We start from the raw sequence: 13,069 nt of genomic DNA, 5'->3' as shown, positions 1-13,069 counted from the left end.
GGTACAGTGAGGAGAACACTTTTCCCCCTGGGCTAGTACCCAAAGCCCCCTGGATGGCCTTGGTTGCTACCTTAGTTGCAGTCACCTAGTTAACTGAATCTTCCATCACACTCCAGGTTACAGAGCCTGCTTCAGGTCTGGTTCTCTCTCTTTCAGAGTGATCTCCATAAAGAACTACCACCCAAAGATCAGGATCATCACTCAGATGCTGCAGTATCACAACAAGGTAGGTGCTGAGACTCTTCCAGACCTGAAGGCATCCCCAGAGCTTGGGTCCCGACACCTTCTCCCTCTCCACACAGCCTTACATACAAATACTCACATAAGTGCACACATACACATGCCCTGAGGCCTGCCAAAGAAAAGCCATAGTTAAAATGTCCCATGTCCCTAGGATAGTGCTTCAGAGAAATCAGCTTGTTTTTGTTTTGTTTTGCTTTCTTTTGTTTTGTTTTGCTTTGCTTTGTTTTCGTGGTGGGTGATTGGGAGGAAGTTCCTTTGTTGCCCTCTTGTGCTAATTCATTCTTTCATTGAACCCTGTGGTTCAGAAATATTGATATGTTCTTAGATCCTGTCCAGACCTAAATTCCAACAACTTGTGTTTCTATGTCCTGCAGTCATTCAGTCAATAGCTATCGAATACCTACTCTATAATTAACACTCCTCCTGCTACTCAAAGGGTAGGATAACTAACTGTGAAGATAAAAATCTGATTTTGTGTCCTTAGAGACCGATCAAGGAAGGTGTAGAGACTTTACCAGATAATCGAAGGACTTCTCTATGTGCGACCAGGCACACATGAAGGAACACAGTATAAGTTGGGTAGAGAAAGCAGAATGTGACATAATCCTCAAATTCACAATGGGAATCTTTCCAGTTATACTTAGGGAGGTAGTAGTTTATCCAAAGATTACACTTAAAAAATGTCCCCAGTGTTACAGCTTCTAGCGGGAGCTGGTTAGAAAGAACATGAACATGAGAATTAGTATTGCTGTCCTGTAGTTTCCTCTCACTAAATCAGAGATGAAGGTCTCTTATCCCAAGGCGGCACTCCTTCACTTGGCTTGTGGTTGAGCTCTCTAGACAGCTTTGGAGGAAGGAAAATGGCGTCTTGTTCTACTTGATACAATACTAGTTGTCTTCTTAATGGAGCTTAGAGGCTGGAGGTTTCTCAGTACCTGGGGCCAGGTGTCCTGACTGAACAGAAATACCTCCCTGCAGGTTTATGTGTGACAGCATGCCCCATCTTATAGGCCATATTCTCTGCAAAACAAGCCATCAGGTGACCCAGAGAAAACCCCACTCTGCCAAATGCCACCAGCACCATTCCATTATTTCTTAATTGCTGGCAAGTGCTGGCCCATTTTGCTGTGTGGAGGCCCATCAGAGGCCATTGCTGAGTGGGTCCTGCTGTCAGCAACTGGCCCACTGCTTGGAACTGCTGCCCAGTGCCGACCATTGCCCAGCCCTCGGCAGGTGGCTCTATTGGAAATTCTGTTACTCTCCAGCCAGTGGGTTTGGTGGTGGGCACTGAAGGGGAATCTCCTGTTTGTCCCTGAAAACTCAAGGATAGGATAAGGGAGTTCTCAGTAACTCACAGGCGTCAACCTGGAGAAGTCCTTGACTGAAGCCTCTGTAGGTGGAGGTGGATTTTATTAGTGAGGCTGTGACTGGTGACAGCTCCTGCTGCAAGGAACACTCCTTCTTTCATTTGTGACTTGAAATCTCATTTAGTGTGGGAGTGCTTTAAGCGATTGTTTAGATTTTTGGCTGAATTTAGACTGAATAGGAAAATTAATGTTGTATGTTTAGAAAGAGATGTCAGTTCCTTTTATTCTCTTTCCAACGTGTGCTGATGTAGCATCTTCAAGAAATTAAGGAGTATTTCAGCTGTGTAGTTCTTGTCAAACTGGAAGCAACATGACTAGCCTCAGAGCCAGATGGTACCTGGTCGGTATTTACATGACTACCGCTGCCCAAATACCTTGGACAGAATCTCCAATCCATCCATTTAGATACTGTGATGCAGACATCAACAGACCCAGGAGTATTTGCTTAAAAGGCATCTCATTTAGAACCACCCCACACTACTTGGGTGTCTGGTCAGATAAGGTCATTTTCAGAGCGCTGTTAGATTAGTGAGGATATGGGAGTAGAGTAACTTCGAGACAGGGCAGTTTTCTCTCTTTCTGCATCTCCCTTTTAAAGGGAGAATTCCTCTTGCCTTTATTTTTTAGATCATTCTTAGATTTTTGAGTAGACAGTTCTTCCCCCTGCTTCATTACGTTGAATTTTCCTAAGGGCCTCCCACCCACCTTTCCCACACACTCTTCTTCTTTTTCAACTTTTTCTTCTTGTGGCCTCTTCTCTGTGCCCATCTGAGAAACACATAGAATGCCACCCATTTATACACATGCTTGGGAAAGACCTGGTGTGTGTGTGTGTGTGTGTGTGTGTGTGAAAACTATGCCCTAGGAGCATATTCTGGAGGGTGTAATTGCTCCCACAGTTAGACACAAGGCTTGAAATAAAAACACTGTCAAATCCCTGTGATGTAATGAGGGTGATATTGTAGAGCCCAGAGGGATGCAGGGAAACTGCTGGCCTTGAGTTTGTCATCATAACAATTGCAGACATTTGAGTCCTGTTTTATGGTTTTAAAAGAGCTTTGACATCCATTATCTCATTTAGTCCTCATTGGGCCATCTGTGCGTTTTAGCATCCCAGTGTAACTTCAGACTAGCAGGAGTCAAAGCTCTATTCTAGGCCTATCAACTCTGGTAAGCACAAATCAAGGTCACTCAGCAGCCAGCAGGCTAGGACAGTATAGCCAACTGCTGCCTTCTATGTGAATGGGACAGTAGCCCACAGAACTAAACTTTGGTTCCTGGGGGAAGGATAGTATTTTCCAAAATGGATCTCTTTACAGTGGCTAAGTTTCACAGAGAGAACTTTCAAAACCTGGGCATCTCTGAGTGCAGAGGGAAGAGGTTCATGATTCAGAGCTCTCCAGACATGGAATGGTGATGTGACGCTGGTAAAGGCGCTCATGCTAATAACTCACCTGCTAATGCAGTTCTCATTTCCCCCAAAGCACTCTAATCAAAGAGGCTCCCTTGTCTCTGATTTGGAATCTAAGCCCCAGTACAGATGCTAGTTCTTTGAGCATCCTTGTTGCCTATGATGGCATTTGGGACATAGCCGTGTTAACCAGTTCCTTTGTAACTTTCCTGTATCTGTGATGAAACACTCTGACAAAAGTCCCTTAATGAAGGTGGGTTTTGTTTCAGCTCACAGCTCAAGGCTCCATCTATCATAGAGGAGAAGTCAAACTATCGGGAGTGTGAAGTAGCTGGTCATGTCATATTATATAGATCAGATCCCATTATCCACTTATACAGACCAGGATTCCAGCCAGGGAATGGCACCACCCACAGTGGGTGGGGGTTCCAACCTTAACTAATAGAATAAAGATAATCCTTCACAGCCATGGCCGGAAGCTTGTCTCCTGGATGATTCCAGATTCTGTCAGCTTGGTAGCACAAATCTTCATGGGCAACTTTCTGTCACTCTTCCAAATGTATGCCATAAAACTTTTGGAGGCTGTGGGCCTTGATGGGTTGGCCTTGTTTAGTTATGCTTGCGATGAGGCAAGTCACCATTCTGGGAGAGACTGATAGAAAGCACTGGATCGATTCCTATCCATCAGACCAAACAGATAGGGCGGATTGGTGCCCTGTTAGCTTCTTACAAGGCAATGCTCTCAATGACCCAGAGAGTTTTTATTCAATTCTACCTCCCAAAGGCTCCACTTCCTCCTAAGAGAGTATCACCCCAGGGATGAAGGAAGCTCTTCGTATGCGGTCCTTTAGTGGATGGACATTGACAGAAGATGCAGACTACAGAGTACTATTGTTGTTCCATCCTTAGACGTTGTCATTTTTCACAGTATTTCTCCAAGGCTGAATGTATAGCAAGAGAGGGAAATGTGACAAGAATTCATTTCTCCTGCCTTCCTGAAGCAGCACACTTTCATAGTTCTTCTCCATGAAATGGAGGATGATCTGCTGGCATAAATGGAGTGAGGGTGCGGTTAATGTTGGACCTGCTTTTCCTCTTTGCCAAGCTAGAAAGAATTTGCCTCTGGATTCCTGGGTAGAAATGCTGAGTTGTGTGTGTGTGTGTGGGTTTTTTTTTTTTTTTTTTTTTAAACAGAGCCAATTTCCCTCAAATGAAAGGGGATAAAGTTTCCAAAAACAAAAAATTAGACTTCCTGGGTCAATATCCGCTCTTGGCTTCCTGCACATAGCCTTCCCTCATGGTCATTGGCACTTCATCCCTGCTCCCTGCCACCGCATGACTGGAGAAAATACAATGGCAATGAGAGGAGACATAGGAAGCTTATAATGAGTATGACTTTCCACATGGGGCCCAAGGGACCCAAGGGACATAAGGGACCCATGGCTTACATGTCAGAACTACATATTTTGGAAGGCATGGAGATAGGACAGACTGTCTTCAAGGTTGTCACTGTTTCTTTGAAAATGGCATGGAGGCTATGTGGCGTCTTTGTAGAGACCAGACCACCCAAATCTCTTGTTTATTACTTGGATGTAATTGATCATTCTTCTCATAAGAGTATTCTCCACATAGATGAATGTCTTTTATACTATGCCAAGGAAGTAAAATGAAAAAGCTGACATCTTAAGCCAGGGAAGAATAGGGAAAGTAATGAGAGAGAGGGTGGGGCTCTCTGTTGACATTCAGTGTGTGATATGCAGAAGACCCTCTGCTATTCAACTCCACACAAATCACACTGTCTTTGGCCCACACACAGGCCTATTTTACTTGGGTTAGGGAACAAGCAGTCATTCTTCCAGCAGTAACCACTGCTGGCTTGGATTGGAGACTGTCACAGAGGTGGATTTTGCAAGCAGGCATTTCATAAGACTGGGGTTTCTCCAAGAAGAGCAAAGAGGTCTGGGCTCTGCTCTTTGTTTCTGCAATGGAGTCATTCATCCTTTTATTGCAACTGGCCTCTGTTGTTCCACAAGTGAAGGAAAGACTCTTTTGCTGCTCCAGTTTGCTGCTATGTGGGGAGAAATAATTTCAGAGCTATAGACTCCTGGACTATACAGGTACTTAGAAGACTCTGGGTCAATTTCCTCTGTAAAGCATGATTTATTATAGCATTTTGGAAAAATGCTAAGTCTTAGGCATAAAGTAGTATTCTCTATTTATTAGACATATTTCATCCTTAGAAAGTTCCTTTGTCAGACAAGCCAAACCCCTTTGCTTCCTTTTAATATATATCAGGAACGTCCTAGACTTGAAGCTAATCACGACATAGCAGGACTTGAGGCATCCAGATGTGATGACCATCCTATGTCCCCAAGGATGTCCCTCTGTATCTTGAGCATTTCTGGATAATTTTACTGTTTCTCAAGAGATCTTTTCCAGAACACTTTTCTCCTCTCGTCGTCCTCATTGTTCTCTGGTCATTATCCAACTGGTCACTTCACTCTTCAAGTTTGACTGTTAAAACTGAATCAAATCCTGTGGAATGAACATGGCCTATTCTTATAGAATAAAGGGTCTTTTCCCTTTGCTCTGGAGACTATAACAAGCAAGCTTTGGCTTTCTGTGTCATGTATCCCATAGCCTCTAATAGAGGTTTTAGTTAACTACACACTTAACTGTTGCACCCTGCTCTCTCCTTCTCTCTCTCTCTCTCTCTCTCTCTCTCTCTCTCTTTCTCTCTTACATTCTCTTAAATCTGTCTTCTTGTTTCAAACCTATATAGTCAATATTTTTGGATGTAAGTATTGACCCTGACATCTAGCCTGACATCTAGATCTTCTAACTCTCTTCTCTTATTATTGTTGTTATTTGTAAATCCCCAAACACTAGAGAACTTCCTGAATTTCAGTTTTTTTCCCTCACTCTGCCATGTACAACTCTCCACTGCATGCCACTGGCAAATAATTGTGTGAGCACGCCTCAGGGCCTGGGAGTTGGGCTCTGACCTAATTGTGCCATAAGAGAGTCCATCTGAGAGAGATTGTAGGATGTCTTTATCTTTGCTGCACAGTGGCCTTCAGGGAAGCAGCATTTCCTCTCACATGTAGAGTTACAGGTTCTCCAACTCTACCCCAGATCTACTCAGTTAGAAACTTAGGATGGTGGGAACCAGCAACCTGTAGTTTTTGTACACATTGCACGGTATGCAGGAACCCACTCAAGTTTGGGACATCACTAATCTAGATTATTGGGAAGGCAGGAAAAAAATGCAAGAGCACACAGACACACAGGCATCTGGCAATCAGAGATACTTGAGAGCCACTTTAAAAGCAAGCTAACTCAACTTCTTAATGCTGGGGGCTGGTGTGTCTCATAAGAGGAAAATCCCCTCTGGGGTGAATCTGGCTAAACAGCAAACTTGAGAGGAGGATGTGGGCCTGGTGAGTGTAGAAGCAATGTTGCCAAGAAGCCCAAGTCTGATGAACCAGAAGTATAGAAGAGTCCTTAGACCCAGGCAGAGGGAAGAAAGGGTGAGTTTGTATGACCCAGTGTTTTTGGATTATGCAGCAATTCCAAGAAGAGATTTCAGACACTCAGACATGGAGCAGAACAGGGTCTCATACCTCTTGTTATTCCCACAGGCCCATCTGCTCAACATCCCCAGCTGGAACTGGAAAGAGGGTGATGACGCAATATGCCTTGCAGAGCTCAAGTTGGGTTTCATAGCCCAGAGCTGTCTGGCTCAAGGCCTCTCCACAATGCTTGCCAATCTCTTCTCTATGAGGTCATTCATAAAGGTAACGTCTTGTCTTATTAGAGCACATTAGCCTAGGATTCCATTTGTCGTGGGGTTGAGTACAGCACAGCTTAAACTCAAAACAGATCGACGGGCTTTAACTTCTCTGGTTGAGAAGAAATTCCTTGTTACAGATTTGGGAAAGAGGCCAGCTCCTTTCAAAATTATGTTTTTATTTTTATTTGGCACATCCGTGGCCATTAAATGATTGTTCAAAGCACAATCCTCTCTCTCTCTCTCTTTTTTTTAGATAAACCACATGTTTATCTATCAACAAAGCCTCCGCTGTTAAAACAAAAATATGATTTATATACATTCCATATGGCACCAGAGTGCCTAAAGAAAAGAATTATCATTTTCTTTTATATCAAGTGGCTGGTGGACCTCTCACTGTGTGGATAAATGCAGACCATGTGTTTGTGCCGAAGCCCAAACCCCAACAACATAATTCATTTATTTACTTCTGCACAATCAAGGAGGCCAGTAAGGCTGACATGCCGTGGCTATTTGAATGGAGAAAGAAAAGATGAACTGAGTCTTTACCCCAAGAGACGTGCAGTCTGGATGTGTTCATCTCCCTGTCAGAGCTCTCTGGGCAGCCACTCCCAGTCTCCAGATGGCTGCTGGACCAACTAGTGGGGGTAGAGAATGAACCCATCCAGTTCTCTAGGACCCAGGGCCTTGAGTGCCTCTGCATCTAGGTAGCTGACCAAGCAAATTTTCTAGAGTGTGGGTTTAGGCAGTCAAGGTGGCACACTACATCGGTGAATTGTGTTACTTAGAGCTAGAATGTGTCTGTTAGATCTTTACTTTTGTATCAATGCCATTGGCATTGCTTAACCAATTGTAATTGGCACTGTAGTTCTCATAGTATGACTTAGAGAATAACTCCTGTTGGACCCTGCTTGTCATCATTGTAGCAGTGTTCATAGTCAACGACAACTTGATTGAAAATATGTTCTCTCATGCTTACTCTGTGCCCATAGTCCTCAGCTCAACAGAACTTCAAATTCAAACGCAGTTACAAATAAAGTTACTGCGTGCCTCTAGATGTCTTCTTTAATCCAGTCTCTTTGTGTCCTGCATAGATGAAACTGAATGCAGGCGAAATGGGAGTCACAGGGAGGTCTGTGTGGCTGTGTTTAGCGATGGGACACCAAAGCCAGATGTAGCCATGTGTCTCCCAGGACTTGTCTGTTCAATCCAAGGAGGCCAGACCTAGGATAACGAACTGTCACCGGGAGAACCGCGCTGGCTCTTTCTGTGGAGCCCTGGTGGTTTTCTTCCACCAGAGGTTTGCTCACAGGACCCAGCACATGGTCAGAGGGACGGGATTCTGCCTTCCTTGTGTTGATGTGACATGGGCCTTGGCAGAGCCCCACCACAGATGGGGCCACTTGACATGCGTATGTTTTGATTTTGTGGTGCCTGCATGGTAACTAGATCTGCCTGTCAAGAAAATTAATAAAATGGATATGACACTGATTCTACAGTGTTATTACCAGCAGGGACAACTTCTGCCTGAATTTCCTCAGGACCCTGACAGGCCTCACCTCTAAAGCCAAGGACGTTCCTTCCAGCTCCGCTAATCCCATTGCCAAGTTACTATTTAGGAAGAGCCTGTGGGAGAGGCTGAACTGGGCCCTGGTATAAGTGGAAACACATTTGCCTCCCAGGGTTACATGACTGCATTATTTCTGTCCAGGGCCAGCTCTCCCATGTTTGGAGGCAGCTTTTTGGATATGACCTTTTGACATGGAGGTGGTCTTTGTGTTAGATTTTGCCAAAGGCATAGCCTACAATAACATGCCCTTTTTTTCCTATATTTTAACATTTAGAGTAGGGCCAATCTTATTTGATGCATTTACTATTCTCTGTTGTCATCTGTGTATGCTTCTCCCTCAGTCCTAGAACCATCTGAGGACCTGGGAAAAATCATACTCCTTCGTGTGTTTTCTATATTATTGCAAAGCGTTTGCATGTTTTTGTTTGGGATGAGTGTAGGTGGAGAAGAGAATATGTAAATGGATTCTTGTTTACAGAAATAACTTCCTTCCCCAATACCCCCACATCCTGTGGTAGAGAACTCCTCAACACTTCCACATGACCGACCCGGTTTTGGCAGCACTTTATCCTTTGGGACAACGTAGTGTTTCTAGAAGCCAAAGGGAGATGTGGACTCGCCTTCTCCCTTGCTCTGGGCAGGTTGTGTCTGTTTCCTAGTTCTACAGGAAATATTATACTTTGCTTCTGCTAAAGGAGTAAGCTAAACAAGACTCTAACCCTGTATAAGTGTCACAGGCAGAAGCGCCACAGTTATCATAGGAGCCTGTTATTATGTATGGGACCAAAAGTCCAAGACCAAAACTGAAGATGGTAAGGTTTAGCAGAAGAAGGGGATACGACTGGAATGTAGGATGCACAAACAGGGCCTGGATTGAAGATGAGAAAAAAAAATACATGTGAATAATTGCTTTTCCCTGTACCCATCACTCTCAAGGACCTGAACCTAGGGGCCCCTAACCCATTACATTCTAAAACCTCGTCCTCATTTAGATATGTCACCTCTGAATTGACCTGGATAGTTTGGAATTTACCTTTTTAGGAGTGATGGATTCTATGGCTTTGGTTATTACTGTAGACATTTTTGTCCTTTTGGTTTCCCCCTCATGGCTGTTCATCCTTAATCTAGTCCATTTATGCATCAGTGTGTTTCCCCTACTGTTAGGATGCGCTGGCATTTATAAATACACACTAACCACACATCCAATACCTTTCTGAAAGAGGCCTAAGTTGGTACCCAGGGGTTCTATAGCTCTGTGGCTGTTTGCAAGGCAAGCTAAGCATTTTTTTTCCCAGCACAAATTTATTTTCACCCTTGATGTCCATTACTCAGAGCCAGCAGATGTTCTGGTGCCTGTGACTTATCTCCTGGCCTGGGACATTCTGTTTACTCCCTACTCTCTGATCTCCTTTCACTGGCCTCTCGGATTTCAGGGAGAGTCTCCTTAATGTCTTCTGGAAAGACCAGGACAATAGACTTGTTTAGCCTGTCTGCCATCACCTTAGCCCTCAATAAGTAGGCCACACTTTGAGACCACTGATTTGGGGGAGGGGGTTGTTTTTAGTCTGTTCAGTTTTAACTTCCTCTTCTGCCTGAAGAGTTTCATGGTGGACATTGACCTTCCATTTTATGAATTGAGCTATTGTTCTTACTGGAAGAAACAAACTATGCTGATTTTTTTTCATTTCACACACACACACACACACACACACACACACATGCGAGAGAGTATACTATGTAGCATTGCATGTAATTTGCAATATCTTTGTCAGGAAGCCAACGGTGAGAATGGAGAAAATATGTAGTGTTAGTGTGGTGGCTTAAATAAGAATATGTTCTCTATGAGCTTGGATAGTTGAACACTTGGTCCCCAGTTGGTGACACTATTTGAGATGCAGCCATGCTAGAGGAAGTATGGCACTGGGGAATGGGCTTTCAGAGTTCATAGACTCAGCTCCTTCTGATTTGCCAACTCTGTTCCATGGTCACAGTTTAAGATGTGATCTCTCAGCTTCCAGCTCTGGTTGCCATGGTTGCCATGCCTCTCCACCATAATGGACTTTCCCTCTGACAATGTAAACCAAATAAATGCTCCTTTTCATTAGTTGTCTTGATCATGATATTTTATCACAGCCATGCCCGACTAAAGTGAATCATTTTAGTATCTTTAGTTTGGGTTGTATTTATGCACTGCTTTGTGTTTGTATAAGTTCGTGTATAAAAATAATCTGGTTTAGGAGCTGGAAATATAGACCTTTGAATAATTGTCCAAATATACTGATTTCTATCTACTTTTAAAGCCTTGAAATTAATATTGTGCCTATATTATTTTTACTCTTCTAATGGCCTACATACACATGGCACTGTCACTAGTGTCACTTTATAGTGGCAGACAGTATGCAGTAAAAAAGGAACAGGAAGGTAGCTTAGAATTGACAAACCCTAGATATCAGTCCCAAGTTTGTCCCCAAGGCCACCAAAATGAAATAAAGGATGAGATGATTCCTTAGCAAGTAAAGCCACCTTACTATGTAGCTTTAGTTTCTTGGCTTCATTTTATAGAAACCATTGATTCACTTGAGATTTCAGAGGCACATATATCCCAATTGTATTTCCAGCAACACACAAGCTTATGTCTTGGAATCACTGGTAAGATCCAGGAAGCTTCTATTCTGATGGGAAATGTATGGACACATATTTACATACTCTTGCCAATAAGTCTTGTTTACCTTTCTCTCTGGCTAGATCTGTAAGGGTCAGAGTCATTGCATCAGACAGGTGAGAAGTTGACTTAGGTTAGACTGTGACAAGATCAAGAATGACCTGGGCTCTCAGGAGGACTGGCTTAAGAAGTAGGGCTATCTGGAAAAATCAAACTAACTGTGTATGTGATGTGTGAATGTGTACATATGTACATGTAACCATGTGTCATATAATGGTATTTCATTCACTGGCAGACTACCTATATGGTAGGAGTCCCGTATCATGTAGTGATGTCTATTCTTCTTACGGTTTGAATACATACATACTTTGATGTTTGCATGATGAAATTTCCCACTAGAGACTTCTTCAGATGTGCACCCATCATTAATCAATGCATGCCTCTATTATCTCTCTGTCTGTAATCAAGGGATTAGATTAGAGCAAGTTGATTCACTTGGCATGAAAGCTTTGTTACAATGCCTGCACTGGAGCTGCTGGAGAGCCACAGGGATGGTGTCAATAAGTTTGAATCCCTGAGAAAGAGGAGACTTAGTATAGATTTCAGTCCTAGTTAAGGCAGAGAGAACAGATATCTAATGACTCCTAGTTTGTGTTCCATTACAGCTTCTGATGGTCTGGATATGACCCACCCACAGAAGGAACATAATCTCCCTTATTCTGACACCTCAAAAATATTAATTGCATCCAGAAATACCTTCAAAGCTTTGTTTAGAACAATAATCAAATATCTGGGAACATCATGACCCAGTCAAGTTAACAAAACTATCTATCACAGCAACCTACTCTTATTTCTGGTTGGGCATAAATTTGACAGCCCATTTCTAGGTCAGCAGCATCCTCTTGTGGGAGTGTGGGGACTGTCAGGATCTCTAGTCAGGACAGAGTTGCAACTGATAAGGCTGGGGTCAAGGAGACAATGGTAAGAAAGACTTCTTTGTCTTGGAACTGAAACCCACAGAGACGATCGTGATAAACAAATGTTGTTGGCTCTGCTACCCATGGGTGATGCCAGTCAAAGTAAAAGTGGCTTCATAAGAATGGGATGTCATCACAGTTACCAATGGAGTTACCCTTGCTTTTTTGGGAATATCTAATATTTTAATATCATTTAAATAGACAGATATGCTCACAGATTTATGCCTCCAACCACCACTCAGCAATATTGGCGCAACTGTCATGCAGCATTCCCGTTTGAATGCTATATCTCCTCTCAGATTTGGCATTTCCAGAAGCTAGTCCCTGTTCTTGCCTGTGAGCCTGCCCTGTCCCAAGTCACCATCCACAACTGGCAATGCCATCCTTCCCAATACTATCCTTTAGGGTTATCTTTGGCTCCCCATCCCAACCTTCCTCAAACACCATATTCAATTCAGCCTGACACCCTGATTGGACCTGGAAGTAGGTGAAAAGTCTGAGTACTTGCCACCAATTTCATTCCTACTGATCGATCCAAAGAACCACTATGTTTTCTGTGGCTACCAGCCTTCTCGATTCACAAGTCTAGATTTAGTTTGTTTTCTCAAACAATTTTCCCAAACATGAATGAGATCATGTCAACCTTTTGCATAAATCTACGACATCATCCAATTGGCTCAAAACCAAAGTTTGGCTAACAGGTACTAAGCAGTCAGGTTCCTGTGATCTTGTTGACCCCAGTGTACCAAGCGCTGTCCTGTACCTTGTGTCCCTTTATTGTTTTAGGATTTATACTTGCTGGGTTCCCTCCATCTAGAATGTTCTTCTAAGTAGATGTTTGATTTCTACCAAACCCTTCTGCCTTTGCTCAAAATAACAATTTTCAGCAAGGCCATCTTTAAAAACATCAGACTGTTTTTTTTTATGAAAGGGTTATAAGGAAACTTTTATTTCTAATACACAAACAGAAAAGGGCATTTGTAATAAATGTTTACTTTGTTAAACATTAATCATCATCACAACACTCCCATGTATCCATGGTACAAATT

At 43.1% G+C, this 13,069-nt stretch overlaps 1 protein-coding gene across 27 annotated transcripts in view; it reads left to right on the top strand.

Moving 5' to 3' along the window:
• Positions 1–13,069, top strand: part of Kcnma1 (potassium calcium-activated channel subfamily M alpha 1) — a 702,678-nt gene that overhangs the window by 499,502 nt on the left and 190,107 nt on the right. For all 27 annotated transcript variants that reach the window (XM_021182657.2, XM_021182666.2, XM_021182664.2 and 24 more), the window contains exons 13-14: positions 157–226; positions 6,663–6,818. In XM_021182657.2, coding sequence (XP_021038316.1) covers positions 157–226; positions 6,663–6,818 — 226 coding nt within the window. The remainder of the gene's footprint in view (positions 1–156; positions 227–6,662; positions 6,819–13,069) is intronic.

Source organism: Mus caroli, chromosome 14, assembly GCF_900094665.2.
Source record: "Mus caroli chromosome 14, CAROLI_EIJ_v1.1, whole genome shotgun sequence".
NCBI classification, from domain to species: Eukaryota; Metazoa; Chordata; class Mammalia; order Rodentia; family Muridae; genus Mus; species Mus caroli.
Note: the sequence above shows the minus strand (reverse complement) of the source record. Positions and strands in the feature narration are given on the sequence as shown.